Consider the following 15,619-nt stretch of genomic DNA (forward strand, 5'->3'; position numbering starts at 1 on the left):
GGCATCATTCCTACGAGGGAGGACGAGACTAATCACCTGGGGTATCCTACCCAATATACAGGGAGACTCCATTGATCTCTCAGGCCTCGGCAGTTGCCGGTTGCCAGAGATGAGGGTCATGTCATTTCTCCTGCACTAGACCACATAGCTGTTCTGAGCTGCAAAAATGTGACATGGAGTAAGAAACCTTAGCAGAAAAAGCAGGGCATGTGACTAAGAGGAGAAAAAGCAAAGTTCAGAAATGTAGAAGAAACTATTTTCCTTTTTTGGTGAAAACTGAGGAGCAAAAATATTTTAGAAAGGTAAAAGGGCTCAGTTCAAACTTTACTGGTCATTCACTCACTCACTCACTCACTCACTCATTCAGTTTCATTGACAGTTTGGTCAAGTCAGGGTGACAGCAGTACAGGACCTATCCTGGAGGCTGAGGTCACAAGACCAGTTAGGGTAGTTAGGGTTAATAATCTCAGAATGTTTGTTTGTTTACTGTAGTATTTTTTCTCTGCAAGCTTTTAAAACTGTTTTGTATAAAACAATTTTTGTTATGTCTTATTAGAGATAAAATAGAGCCTGGGTGGTGCGAAAGGACGTGGATTCGATCCCCGCTCACTCTTTGTGCAGCTTGCATGTTATCCCAGTGTTACGTGGGTTTCCTCCAGGTGCTCTGGTTTCCTCCCACAGTCCAAAAACATGCTGATCAGGTTCACCCACAGTGTGTGAGTGACAGAGAGAGTGTGTTCCACTGATGTATGGATGAGTGAACCAGTGTAAGTAATGTATCTAGCTGTGTAAGTCACCTTGGTGAATAAGGTGTGTGGGCTCATAACACTACAGAGAGTTCATTGGAAGTCGCTTTGGAGAAAAACATGTGCTAAATAAATGAATGTAAATGCAAAATTACTGAGAGGTTAATGCTCAGCACAAAAAAAAAAAAAAAATGACCACTGACTGACAGTGTTGAAAATGCAAGTGCTAGCAAGGAAATGATATTCTGTTTCTGTTAGTTCAGTGTTAACACTGCTGAACATGATTCTCTTCAGTGTTATGAACTGTTTTGCATAAACACCTACTTTGTATATTTGCTATCATCTCTCTCAGAGTTACGCATTGTATCCCCTTTTGTGAATGTTTCCCTGAACAACATCAAAATTTTTTTTCATCATCAAGTTAAGTGCATTATTAATTTAGTTCCTGGTTCTTTGATTTATTAATACCCTTTCTGTTGTGTTAATGTGGATATTTTTTTATGGCAAAAAGTTCCAACTCTATTTAAAAAAAAAAAAAAAAAAAAAGTGAGGTGTTTTGAGGACAGAAAAATAGCTAAGATTCTCACACATATACTGGGGGAGGAGACAAAACAGGTTTCTTGAGCATGGCAGGGGACACCCCTACCCTTTTTGCCTATTCTGGGGGCATTACCACTCCCTCACAGATTTGTAATATTCTGCATATTGCTGTCTTACTGCATCTTTGGTATACTGTCTGTGTATTATAATCGTTGTTAGCGTAAGCATTATAATATTGTTATAACTGCAATCATATATGTGTTATCAGTACACAGAACCATTTCTATGAAGCAGTGTAGAAGAGAACTGTAGTAAAGCAGGCCATTTTAAAGGGTAAATTATTTTAAAATCGACACTGGTTACACTTTATTGAAAAAAAAGACATTCATAACTGACTCTAGACTCAGCCTAGTGGTGTTTAGCACTGAGGATTCTGCCAACTAAGTAAGTATGTGTGATATGTCCTGCTTCCCAAATAGTATTAGGAGTTGAGACCGTAAAGGTTATAATCTGGGAAGAGAAGAGACTCCGCTCCTGCTTTGATCTCCTTCCGTTTGGCTGTTAAAAGTTGACAGCCCTGCTTGAATGGCATTCAGTGCTTCCATTTGTACGACATGAGTTTCCCAGTGTTGCATGGCTCCCAGCTACACCTGACTGGGGAAAGGAATAGTAATAAAAATAAAAATAAAAATAAAAATAAAAATAAAAATAATAGTGATGTTGATGATGGTGATGATGATGGTGTTGGTGGTCATCAGAATCATCATCAGTAACATAATCATCAGCATTTGCATTGATTTTAGGGTGGTGCCCACACAATTTATATATATATATATATATATATATATATATATATATATATATGTATATTTACATACACAAATGTCTCACCCATGAACCAAAGAGAAAGGAAGGTTAAATAAAGATGAATTAATTTTAAAAAATTCCCTGGTAAAAAAAAATGAAACGATAAACAAATGGAGGTTAATACAATTATTGGCTGTCGGGGGGTGGGGCGGGGGTGGGGGGAGGGTGATGGTGGCCTACAATTGAAAACGAAGTTATATAACGTTAATCCTATTACTCACATTATGAATTAAGTCTGATGGACGGTTGGGACAACGTAACAGAACGGAAAACAATAATAATGTTGTGCTCTGCACGCTGCGTTAGTGGTGTACGTGCACACACTCAGTGCTGCTTGTGTGTGTGTGTGTGTGTGTGTGTGTGTGTGTGTGTGTGAGAGAGAGAGAGAGAGAGAGAGAGAGAGAGAGAGAGAGACAGAGAGAGAGAGAGAGAGAGAGAGAGAGAGAGAGAGGGACTGTGGGCTCCCGCGCGCTCCGTCCCCACTTCTCTCAGCCAAACGCGGTGCTCGAGCGGGTGCGATTCTATGGCGTGATCACGGTGATCCTCACATTTCCAGAGGAATTTAAGTGGGGTTTTTAAAAAATTATCAAAAATGCCTAATTCGCTGAAATGTCCGACAAATACATTTCGTTTTTTTTTTGTTAAATAATACTATTTAACATAGTTTAATTGGAGGTAAAAAAAAAATAAAATCTAATTAATTAAAGTCCACTTTAACACGCGGATGTATGCGCAGCAAAACAGCAGATTTTTTCTTCTTATTATTATTATTATTATTATTATTATTGAACACATACAAGAATTTTCGAATGTTCTTGCCCACAAAATGTTTTTGTAATACCACATAAACGAACAGCCCGGGCAAAATCTATACAATATAAAATATATCTTTTTCGTATAGGTAACGGACACTGCAGTGACTAACTGTTGAAGGAAACTGGTTTTCAACTAGTTTCAACGTAATGTCCAGATTTTTTTTTCCTTTTTTTTTTTTTTTTTTTTTTTTTTTTTGCTCTAGGTGTCTTCTTCTTTCACCATCTCTGTCATCCTCATTTAGAGATATTTCCAGTCTTTTATCTCGGCCATCTCTGAGCCATGCACATTTCCAGCAGGTTATCACACTCGCCATTCCTCCTCCTTTCTCATGTGTTCTGCTGATTGCCATCACTGCCCTCAGATATTTTTTTAACAGATCCTCGCGTTGCAATATCCACTCTCAAACCATCTGGAACAGATCAAAATCAGTGACTTCATCTAAGCAGTTAAGTATTAAATCTACAATATCCTTTCAACAACCACGACCCCTAGTTAGGTGATTTAAACCCATAAAAAGTGACCCTTTTTCCTTTTTCCTTTCTTAATTTCGAGAAATATAACACCGCAAAGACATACAACTGTTATTTACAATTGTTAATAATTGAAAGCAATACCGTTAATTGTTTAGCGTGAATATTAACAAATGCAATAACATTTCCAAAAGAAACTTTTTTCTATTTATTTATTTATTATTTACGATCAACAATGATGTCTAACACTAACTTTTGAAACAATAATAGATAAAACATTAACATGGATATGAAGGTGTAAAATGTTCATGGTGTGGGGACTTTCACAGTTATTACTACTTTTTAGTGTACATCAGTACTTTACTTTCAGTCTTGCTTTTAATTGGTATGAGTTGCCGCCTGAATGAAGTTTCTGGAAACGGCATAGATGCTTCATGTTCAGCTTTTTACATTCTATATTTATTTTTGTTTCTTAACTATTTATTCATTTATAGTGCGAAAAAAAGATGTTCTTGTTTTTTTTCTCTCTTTCTCTCTGGGTCATATTAAGCGCCTCTTCTATGATGGAAATAATTTACCTTCTTTCCGGTATTAAAGCATCTCAGTTTTACTGCACCCCTAACCCCCCCACCCCCCCAGCCGTCCGAAAAAAAAACTTATTGTCTATAAAAAAAACTCATCTTGAGATATGTGAAAACAGGAGCCGTCGTTACACCACAGGTTGGGGGGGCGGGGGGGAGTCCACAGGGGTGGGGGCTCACTGTTCTTTTGGATCCTGGACCAATAAAATGTCCATGTTTCATTGAACACTTTATGATTATTGCCCTGTCACATATTATCTCGTCCCAGCAGTTAAAGCAGTGAGGCCAATTTAAAACAAACACTAAACATTATGTCACCCCCCCCCCCCCACCCATCCGACCACTGCACCCCTCCCACCCACATACACACAGTGCGCTCCTCTTACACTGTGAAAGGACAGAAATGCACATCTGGACATGCGTCCTGTATTTAAGAGAGTAAGACAAATTTCACATCGTTTAAGTTTCATAAGAAAAAAGAAAAAAAGGAAGAAAGTAGTTGCGAAACAATATCCCATCATACAAAACTTCAGCGAATAGCTACTTCATATCTTCAGAAGTCGACGTTTCTCACCGTGTTATAATAGTGATAGAATAGGTAGTGTGCGCTCTCTGCCTATAATAGTCATTTATATCCCCTGAAATGTCAAAATCCCACTAGGATTTGAAACGTGCTCTCAGTGACTCTGATAGATAAAATTTATGCACGTCCGTTTCAGTAAATATTCATCTTTTAACAGAAAAACTTTTGAAAATTTCGCTTATCTTAAAAAAACTTAATCTGAAACTAAAAAATAACCTAATGCAATTTGCTACAGGCTTTTTTACATACTATACATATATATTATATCTGTATATACATATATATATATATATATATATACAGATTTTATATAATATACATTCTTACATATACATATAAACCTTTGTACTTGTCTTATTGATTATGATAATGTCTTGAACAGTGTATGAAAGTCCAGAAGTCCCGTGTTTAACAGCGCATTAATTTCGAACAAGTTGTGTTGTTCCATATTCAAATTTAAATGTTAAATTTGACCTCACGGACAACTTCGGATTTTGTTATTATCTACACCGTTTCTCATATTGTGTATTATTTCTTTTTTTTAAAGGAGCTCGCAGAGCTTTCAAGTTTATTGTCTTAATGTTAGACAGCTGTAAAATCGTGTAGACAGGTTGTCATACAAAAAACAGGGCTTCGGTGAATAGAACCCAGCGCTAAACATTTAAGGTACAATACAGCAAACACACACGCGCAGACACACACGCACACACACGTACACACACACACACAGAAGTACGCACACACACGCGCGCACACACACACACACACACACACACACACACACACACACACAAAGGCCCCAGCCAATGCTGAAAAACCACATGCTTGGACTAGGAGGGGCTTGCTGCTCAAGTGGGATGCCAATCAAAGCATCAACTTCAAATTGTATCTGAGAGATCAGCCCAGGACCTGGGGCACACGCATCAGTTGGAGCTCAATTGTTGATCAGATCACATCCAACGGACTTGGGGAGCGGAAAAAAAAAAAGACAGAAAGAAAGAAAGAAAGCAAGAAAGAAAAGCTGAGATTTAAGAAGAGCAGAACCATTACTACTCCTGTTTCTCCGCAGTTTGACTTCACTGATTTTTTTTTTTCTTTTTTTTCCCTTTTTTTATTTTTTGGTCTTATCGAACTTTTTGCATAAAGATCTGTGTAGGAAATGTCTTTTTCCCAGCTGGGCTACCCTCAGTACCTGAGTGCCACCCAGGCGGTGTACGGAGGTGATCGCCCCGGAGTGCTGGCTGCGTCTGGCCGGACTGCAAGCTCTGAAATCGGGGGGAACCCGTCGGCGGCGGCCGCTGCGGTCACCTCCATGCTGGGCATGTACGCAAACCCGTACGCGGCGCACAACTACAGCGCCTTCCTGCCTTACACCAGCGCGGACCTGGCTCTCTTCTCCCAAATGGTAAGCGCGCTTATTAATATGATTAAATATCCTTCCATATTCTATCCTAAAGAGCCAGATCGGTGGTCCGTGTTTATTTTTTTGCGTCGTATTTACCCCCCGCGCTTTGCACCTCAGTCTCTCTTGCGACAAAATAGACGCCCAAGTAGAAAACGCGGCAACTTTCACCTTCCGCGCTCGTTCCCGGACAAACTGGACATTATTGCGCCGCTTATTTGCGTTTTTCTTTCCCACGTCGTTCTCCGTGCGCTCGGGCCGCGGGACCGCGCTTCACTTATCGACCTGTTCCTCGTCTCTCCGGCTCGTATGACAAGAAAATCAAATTCTGCACTTCCGCATATCTCCCGTGTTGCAACCTAATTGTAAAATTAGAGAATTAAAAAGCATACACACATATGGGATTTTTTTTTTTTTTTTTTTGAAAGGAGGAGGAGTCATAACATACGTGGAGTTCCGAGGAAAACACGAACAAAGTTTGCTCGCTTGCAGGGACGTGTCAGTGAGTGGAAATATGAGACAGGCTGCACTCGACGCAAAATTGATTTTATTAAATAACTGCGAAAAATTCGTTTCTGTGCCTCAGCTTTTACTGTAAACAAAGGGCTTTTTCCCATATTTGTGTCGAAGAGAAAGCGACAAAATACACTGATGTTACTGTTGTCATCCCATTTAATTGTTATTTTGCATAATTATTATATTGCATAATTTACAGGAATAATTCAGAGAGTCTAAGACACTTGTCAGTCTGCTTTTTTCTGACTTTGTCATGGCGTTTAGGGCTCTTACGTCCAGGTTAAACAGGTGCGGTGTGTGTGTGTGTGTGTGTGTGTGTGTGAATAATTTTGTAAGCTCAGTGTAAAATTAGCTGTGGGTTCACTTCAGTGTTAAAAATTAACTGTTTTTTATCAATCGGAAGAATAGCAGTTGAGGCTTTAGGGCTTTGATAGGTAAAACTGAACAAACAAAGATTAATGATGTCCGTTTAAAAAGGCCTAAATATGGTTTAATATTAAAACGTATTTTAATTATTAGGTTGGCTGCGTATATGTCTTAAATATGCCTAAAATCTGAATTACTGAAAAAGATCTTAAATGTGTTTGCATGAAATTAAAAATCTGTGGATGATTTAAGAAATCTTTCTTTTATTTTTATAATAACATTTAAGAAACAGGCGCGTTTTACTGATCTGAGAAAGAAATAAGACCATGCACAATCAAAACGTGTGAAGTGCAAACCGGGTGTGTTAATTCTGTACACAGTATGTCTGCAATAAACAAAAGAGTACAGAAACTATTAATTTATTTATTTATTTCTGGGGTCATGGCAACACAGCAGGGATAGTGAAAAGTAGATCATGCTAAGTTGAAACCACCAGGACACAAACTGAGGACGTTTGTACACAAAGGCAGGACATTCTTTTAAACTTTTACGGGTGATTCTTTACATGTTAACAGAGTTCGGCAGTTTTTCGTAGTTTAAGTAGAAACTTGTGCACAGTCAACTTATTTGCACTACGTTAAGTGGACGAAGATGTGTTACTAAACTAGTATTGGCATTCACATTATTATTATTAATACCACTACTACTACTACTACTAATAATAATAATAATAATAATAATAATAATAATAACAAGAAAATTCTCTCTATTTTATTCCCATTCTCTCTTCAGGGTTCCCAGTATGAACTCAAAGACAGCCCTGGTGTTCATCCAGCCAGTTTCGGTGCTCACACGTCCCCTGCCTTTTATCCCTATGGGCAGTTTCAGTACGGAGACCCTGCTAGACCCAAGAATGCCACAAGGGAGAGCACCAGCACGCTTAAGGCCTGGCTTAATGAACACAGGAAAAACCCATATCCCACGAAAGGGGAGAAGATTATGTTGGCCATCATAACAAAGATGACTCTCACACAAGTCTCCACTTGGTTTGCCAATGCCAGGAGGAGGCTCAAGAAGGAGAACAAGGTGACATGGGGTGCAAGGAGCAAAGAAGATGAAGACGGTAACATCTTTGGCAGTGACAATGATGAAGGCGACCCTGAAAAGAATGAGGATGAGGAAGAAATTGACCTGGAAAGCATAGACATTGATAAAATTGATGAAAACGATGGGGATCAGAGCAACGAGGACGAGGAGGACAAATCAGAGGGCAGAGACCGGGCTGACCTGGAGAGTATGGAGAAAAGGCGGGCTTTGGCCTTGCAGGCACGCGATGCCTTCGATAAAGCAAAAGACACCATTTCTGTTGGCAAAGAATCATCTGACAGCAACAGCACTAGAGTGCTTTCTCCTGACGGACAGGGTAGCTTCCAGCTGCCAGTGAGCAACAAACCCAAAATATGGTCCTTAGCCGAAACAGCCACGAGTCCCGACAGTTCCCAGAAACCTATGTCGCCCTCCGTCCCCTCCAGTCACGCCTCACCCCAGATCCAGCACCCGGCCTTCCTCTCCAGTCATGGACTGTACACATGTCAGATAGGAAAGTTCCACAACTGGACAAATGCAGGCGCTTTCCTGGGCCAAAATTCCCTGCTGAATGTGAGGTCCTTCCTGGGAGTCAATCAACATCACCACAGTCACCACCTTCACACTCAGCAGCAACAGCAGCAGCCCACCTCTGTGGTTGTGTCATCCGTGGGGGCCCTCGGCAGTGACAAAGTCCCAGAGGAGCTCAGTCCCAAACATATAGGTATAACCAATTTTAACTGTGCCAGTACGTGGGTTTTGCAGTCTACAAATGTAACAAGCCAGCAATTGTATCATTCAGGTCAGACAAATTGGTTTAAAAAAATGTAGACATAATAATAATAATAATAATAATAATAATAATAATAATAATAATAATGGTAAGAAAGTAAATAATTTTAACAGTATTTAAAAAAAATAGTCCATGATGCAAAGTGGGTCCTTAATATTAAAGAACAGGTTTATCCGTTTATTATACGTTCTTCTCTCATTGTGTGCATTCCTTTTAGAGCGGGAAAATGTTCAAAGAGCCGAATCTCCAACACAACCACTAAAGTCATCATTTCGGCCAGTCCATGACAGGTAAATGAAAGTCCATTGGTATTTCTCACGTTTTCTAAAGTGCACCTCATTTTTGCATTTTAGTCATTTATGTATTTACTTGAAATCAGTTTTTTCTTAAGATGGGCATAATTATCGCATACTGGTTTTTCTTTTGTTTTTTTTTTTTTTTTTTTTTAAATCTGTCACATCCCAAAAAGCGTGCTGAACGATAGAGCATGAGTGGATAGAGGGGTTGATGGATGGTCGGTGCGGTGGATTAGCACGTCAAGGCAACGTTTTTTAAATTTAAACACACCGTTCGCTGGCGCCACAGCGACTCCTACAGGGCTGCGCAGGAATGGCTCCTGGAGTTGCGTTCTTTCTGGTGACCGAGAACCTTCAAAAATCTACAATCGCTCCATAATTTCCTCTCTCTGGAGAGTAACTACTTATCAAGTCACCGAGTGTAACCAGGGCCAGCGCTGTGCACAAGCGGAAAGACCCCAGAAAAAAAGACCCTAGGGGCTCCTGTAGCTGGAAGGCTTTTTAGCCCCCCACCCCCACACCAGTGTTAAAGTTTTTCTTTTTTTGATCTAAACAGGGATTCTCACATTATATTTCAAGCGGTAAAATTCGCAGCAGCAGAAATTATTATAAACACAAAATTAAAGCGGCATCAGCAATTTCAAAGAAACGCTCCATGACTTATTACACTGTGACGTTTAAAGATGCTTTAAAAAAGTATATAGTTGATAATAGTTTATATTTATAAGAAGGGTAGAGTTTTTTTTTTTTTTTTTTTTTTTTCCTGGCAGTAAAATTCGTGTATTTGGAATATTTATACTCAAAACTTATCAGAACAATTTTTTAACAATTTACTTTCTGTTCTCCAGTCCCAGGAATCAGCAAGAAGCAACGCAGCGGGTTCTAACGGCTCTTTCTTCAGCCTGATCAAGACGTTTATTTTTTTTTTATTTTTCGGGGGAAAAGGACTGAACGTACTAATAAAAGGACAATGAAAAAAAACACAAAAAAACAATAAATTTCTTCACTGTAGCATTCAGTCGATACAGAACAACTGATGTAACTTGATATAAAAGAAAAGAAAAGAAAAGCAAGGAAAAAAAACCTGTGGAAGGATATCCCTTATTGTTATTGTACATTATCTCTCCCTGTGTTAGACGGTTTCTTTTCCCCTGGGACATTTTGGTATTTTTTGTCTTTCCTGTGTTTGTGCTATTTTCTTTCTGTAAATACAGTGACCTAAAATTTGTAAATAGTGCGTCGACGGAATTTGTCCAAATTATATATTTTTGTCTAATAAACTTAATGAAATTATAGCGACATGTTAAGAATAGCTTTCTTTTCATATTTTATTTTTTAATATGTTAAAATAGCGACCACAATTTTTCACTAAGTCCATAAAAGAATTGATTTTTTCTGTCCTTTCCAGTTTTACGCACCGTTATAGAACTATTATTATTATTATTATTATTATTATTGCGTCCGCATTTCCTTTGCAGCTGTGATAACTTTGAAAAGTCGCACGTATAAACAGAGTAGAAAGAAACTAAATGCACAATGTTTTAAAAATAGGTTTAATATAAAAGCTAATCATTTCCCTCTGTTTAGCTACAAAGTATTGTGCGCTCTAATTTAATTTCTTATTCAGTTTCCATTGAGCTGAGCTGCCCGTAGATGCATTGAGGTGATAATAAGTTGCCAGATGGTTGTTTGGTGAAGTAAAATGGGGAGAAGCAGCTGGGAGGGTCATTAAGTAATAATGTGGGAAAGGCCCCATACAAACGAATCAAATGCTCAAAGTACAGGGGAAAATCGGAGGAAAACTCGACTTTTACATGAAATATTAAATACCCGAGAGCTGTGCAGTCGTTTCTGATTAAGACAGCCTGTGTTACGTGGGACATTTTCCACAGCGCAGATGACTGATCATCATTCCCTTCGTAGAAATTGTGCTTTTGTCATTAAATGCAAATACTATTTAATTATACATAATATCAGCTTTAGCAACGCGCACTCCCTCTTATATATTTATTATTTTTCACTCATTATTATTTATTGCAATAATTACCTATTGCCGTTTTTATTAAAATAAGCCCCGTTTCTGTGCAACAGAATGAATGTTTGACTCACTTGTCTTGAAATGCGAAAGTGAAAGATGAATCTGATGGGGCCATTTGCGCAGATTAATCACTTTAAAATTATCCTTAGGGTAATTTGGCAAATAAATATCAGGGAATATATATTTTTTCTGTCAATAAACAAAAATGGGGAGTGAAGATACCGTTCCTGGGATGATGCTGTTTTACGATAATTGTGCTTTTGTAACTGAAATTTATTTCTCATGACTTCACATGGTCTGTAGGCGCTCGAAGAGCGTTTCGAACAAGGCCCGGAAAGTCCCAGCAGGTGGAAAGGGAGTTTTATGACAGGACTATAGCGACCTCTATAGGTGATTTCTGTAACTCTTTTAGACTTCTGTAGCAGAACTCGTTTCCACACTGACCCTCACAGTAATAAAGTAACTGAGAGAAGAGCAAATAAATAAATAAATAAATAAATAAAAAAACTAGTGCAGTATTTCCGGCACAAACACTAAAAGAATGTACAGTTCTGTGAGCCTCTGGGTCTGCATCTAAGGGACCGCATAACCCTAAATGCGAATTTAACTTATTGCAGTTAGTTCTAATTCTAGTTGAAAAGATCCGTTACATTTTGCATTTCACCTCACGTGTTTAATATTTTATTACACATGTATTTATTTACTTTTCTGATACCTCACAGTGGAGACACCGTCATATTCAGTTCTTAAAATTATCCTTACCATGACTTTGCAACGCAATTCAAATTTTCAGAAATAAGTTTTCGGTTTTGCTATGGCAAGAGTGTTTTTGATGTGTGATTATTATTATTATTATTATTATTATTATTATTATTGAAGACATATGCATAAGTGTTTCATGGCACTGAAATTTCCGGCTGTTTAGAAGACGTTTTGAAACATCGCAGTTTTTTCTTTTTTTTTTTTTACTTTTAACCAGGCAGTCGCTGCGTTTTTGGAAATCTTTGATGAAAAAGGACACAAAACAAGGGCTACTCCACGTTCCCACTCACAGGTCAAGTTCTCTGACACTGATTAATGTCATATGAACACTGGATCATCATGTTATGTGAATTGTGCAGTTTGAAGTTTCAGTCGTACTTGCAAATAATTGTAGTGGATAACAACAACGATAATAATAATAATAATAATAATAATAATAATAATAATAATAATAATAAACAAAATTCCCCAGCCAAGAATTAATGTTAAATAGACTTTTCGTTAAAAGTTAAGGAGTTAATGGCTAAACACTAATGAAGACACAGATTCAAAATGCAACATATGCAGAATTGCATTAAGTGTGAAAGGAGGACTGGTTCTCTCAAATTGAGGCAGGTGTAAAAATTTCATTTTCTTCCCTCCATTTAAAAATCATATCTATCCTCAGGAGCATGTGTGATTGAAATTAAATAAACCTCCTGGTGTCCCATTTACTTCTTTTTGTTGGGAAACAGCGTGAGGTGGGCCCAGGCTTTAGCTGGAGGCCATAATATGGTGATTCCCTAATATATACACAATTATTCATTTTGTAGTTGACGTACAGTCAATTGTCTAATGAGTAATAAACAGGGCTGGACCCCCAGTAATTAGGCTGTCACTTCCAGCCATTCTCCCACACTGCCTGGGGGTGCTAATGTTGGGAAGAATGAGAAATCAGAGTAAAAGAGACACTAAAAGTAGACATTATTATTATTATTATTATTATTATTATTATTATTATTATTATTATTATTATTATTATTATTATTATTATTATAAGCAGTTATCTCAATTTTAAGGAAATAAAAGACATTACAATTTTATTCACAATGCTGATGAATAATTTAAGTAAAGCCTCATGTTGACAGCAAAATCAGAATTTGCACAATGGAAGTACGCACTAAAACATTGTTATGATTTTACTTATTCCCAACCTTAAAAAAATGTTTTTTTTTTAAATTTTTTAAATGATTTGTAATTGACAATAAACCACACTCCCATGTATGTGTTCCATAGAGCTAAGAACAACAACTTTATGACATCCAAATCAGCAGCGTAAATTATGTTAGTTGTCTTGGTGTTTATTAAAAAAAAAAAAAACAACTGTACAGTTAATTAGACTTCTAAACTGGCAGATCTCATGGACATACCAGCTCAGAACTTAAAGCGGTGAAATAACCATCTCATTATTTTCTAAGTTACGAGTTAAGGTTGAATTTTAACTAATTTATATTTTAAAAGAACATTGAATTCTAAACCAACTGTAAGTTATGCAAACTGAGGATTTTTGCTGACCCTTAAATAGTTGCAGGATTTGTCAGGGCTGTTGGCCGCACACAATGCAGAGTTTTTTTTTTTTTTTTTTTGGTGGTTTCCAAATGCTCCTTGGAACCCTGTCACAGCGTAGCAATCCATTTATTTTCTTGCTGTATTGTGCCGACAGTGAGGTGAACACAGAGGAAAAGTTTATCACTGTCTTGTCTTTTTTTGGCAGAGGCAGGTCATTCACACACCCCGTGCCCTCAATACGCAAATGTTGCCTTCCCTCAGTGCATTCCAGCTTCTGTGGTTTGCCTTTTGAAGACGCCGCTGGTATCTCCAAAACCATGAATTCATTTATCTAGTTTCACTGGGTGGTGGCGGTAGGCGGGGGTGAGGATCAGGGTGACGGGGGGCAGCAGTTGAGTACTTAAACAACACTTGGGCCTGGTTGGGAACAACAAGTCAGGGTGTCCAGCAGCTATGGCACACAAGTGCTCTACACCGTGTTCCAAGAACACAATGCCATGAATGGGACAGATGCCTTCGCTGCGGCGCTTTCGTTTGCGGAGTGACGGCTTGTTACACAGGAGGCTGTCGTAGTTGCAAACACACGAAAATATGAAATATGGGACAGAAAAAGAAAGATAAAGAAAAAAAAGAGAACCTCACCTTGCAAAGAGCATTCTTTAAGGAAACGGAAGCCAAGAGCACAGAACTTTGCATTGCCATGTCAACAATATGTTCATTTGGATTTCTGACAATACTTCATGCCAGAAATGTGGTGCTAATTACGCCATCCAATTATAGATAAAATTTTAGGCTGTGGCATTTTTGTTTATCTCTGCAATAATCTTCACAGCATTTGTAATCTGGATGAAGACTTCTAGAAATGTCTACTAGAGTTAACGGCAGCTCATTACTTTATTATTAAAAGATTCTAACACTTAAATCAGACATTGTATATGTAGCTATAAAGTCATTATCATTGTTTTGCAGCATCAACTTAACTTTGCCAATTACATTATCGTAACAGGGGTGCCAGGATCATCGAAGATGCACTGCATATGCATTTGTATGTCCAAGCATAAATACACATATTGAATGCCTTTTTATTATGCTTTCAATGAGCGATGCACACAGAAGTCTTTCCGTCCCTATTTTTAGAAGTGCTCATTCCCGCCGCTTGTGCGCTCACAAGGATACTGATGCCTTTAACATCGTACTTGTGCACCACGTTCTTCTGCGTTTTTATTTACCCTAGAAATCCCTAATTTGTGTATGATTTTCAAAAAAACTTTTTTCCCTCCAAAATCGTTAACAAACCACTTTAAGTAACTAATTAATATTCGACATATTGCTACAAGCACGGCTGCGGTTTGAGTGTGACGGTGCAGCACGTTTATTATTCAGCAACAAATGTAAATGCAAACTACTGCATAGTCACAAAGGAGACAGGTAGCCAATAACAAAGGCATTATTTATCGTCGCTCTGTGATGTCCGCTGTCTGTGCGTCATTTAATAAAGAGCAGGCCTCAAGTTAGGTGCCTCACCCCTTCAGGAAAATTTCCACTATGACAGATAATAAAATCTGACTTTCCTCTTATTTTTCTGAAGTGATGCCACTATGGTTTTGGGATCATTCCAGCGGGCAGCACAAAAGGGAAGTAAAGGCATCTGAAGTGTCATTGTGCAGATGGGTCTGGGTAGGAGAATTTCCATTTAGTGGATCCTCTTTGCACATGTGCATAACAGAAGGTGATATGAAATGACTTGGCCTTCCTCGGCCTCGCGTTATATTTTCTCGCGACTCCAGCGAATCTCGCCTCGGCCCCCCAACCAATAAAAACAGTCTCCTCCGTTAGAGTAGAATGTATTATTGTTTGCTGTGGATTTTGGAAGGTCACAGCTTAATATCAGCAGATGCCTGGCATAAAGCAATGGGGGAGGTCGACATCAGCTCGCGATGCATATTTCAGGGCCTCAAATCTTCATAAATTCCATGGCCACTGCTTTGCGTTTTGTATGCAGCAATTTTGGTTGAAAGCAATGAGCTGCATTTGTTTATCTTTTGTTTCCACTTTTGTGTGGGAAGCGTATGTAACACAGCTCACTTTGGTAATTTGTTGGACGCTTTTCTAGCAGATGTTACAGAAACTGTGCATCTTACACTATTTCTACACTTACCCTGGTTTGTATAAGCTTTCTGCCTGACTGTATATGGAAAGATTTTAAATT

At 38.3% G+C, this 15,619-nt stretch overlaps 1 protein-coding gene across 1 annotated transcript; it reads left to right on the plus strand.

Moving 5' to 3' along the window:
- The first annotated feature begins 5,515 nt into the window (after positions 1–5,515).
- irx1a (iroquois homeobox 1a) lies at positions 5,516–10,288 on the plus strand. The gene is made up of 4 exons (XM_018762877.2): positions 5,516–6,008; positions 7,680–8,697; positions 8,984–9,056; positions 9,911–10,288. The coding sequence occupies exons 1-4, from the start codon at positions 5,763–5,765 to the stop codon at positions 9,966–9,968; spliced, it is 1,395 nt and encodes a 464-aa protein (XP_018618393.1). The 5' UTR covers positions 5,516–5,762; the 3' UTR covers positions 9,969–10,288.
- The last annotated feature ends 5,331 nt before the right edge of the window (positions 10,289–15,619 follow it).

The sequence above is a fragment of the Scleropages formosus genome, chromosome 18, assembly GCF_900964775.1.
Source record: "Scleropages formosus chromosome 18, fSclFor1.1, whole genome shotgun sequence".
In the NCBI taxonomy this organism is placed as follows: Eukaryota; Metazoa; Chordata; class Actinopteri; order Osteoglossiformes; family Osteoglossidae; genus Scleropages; species Scleropages formosus.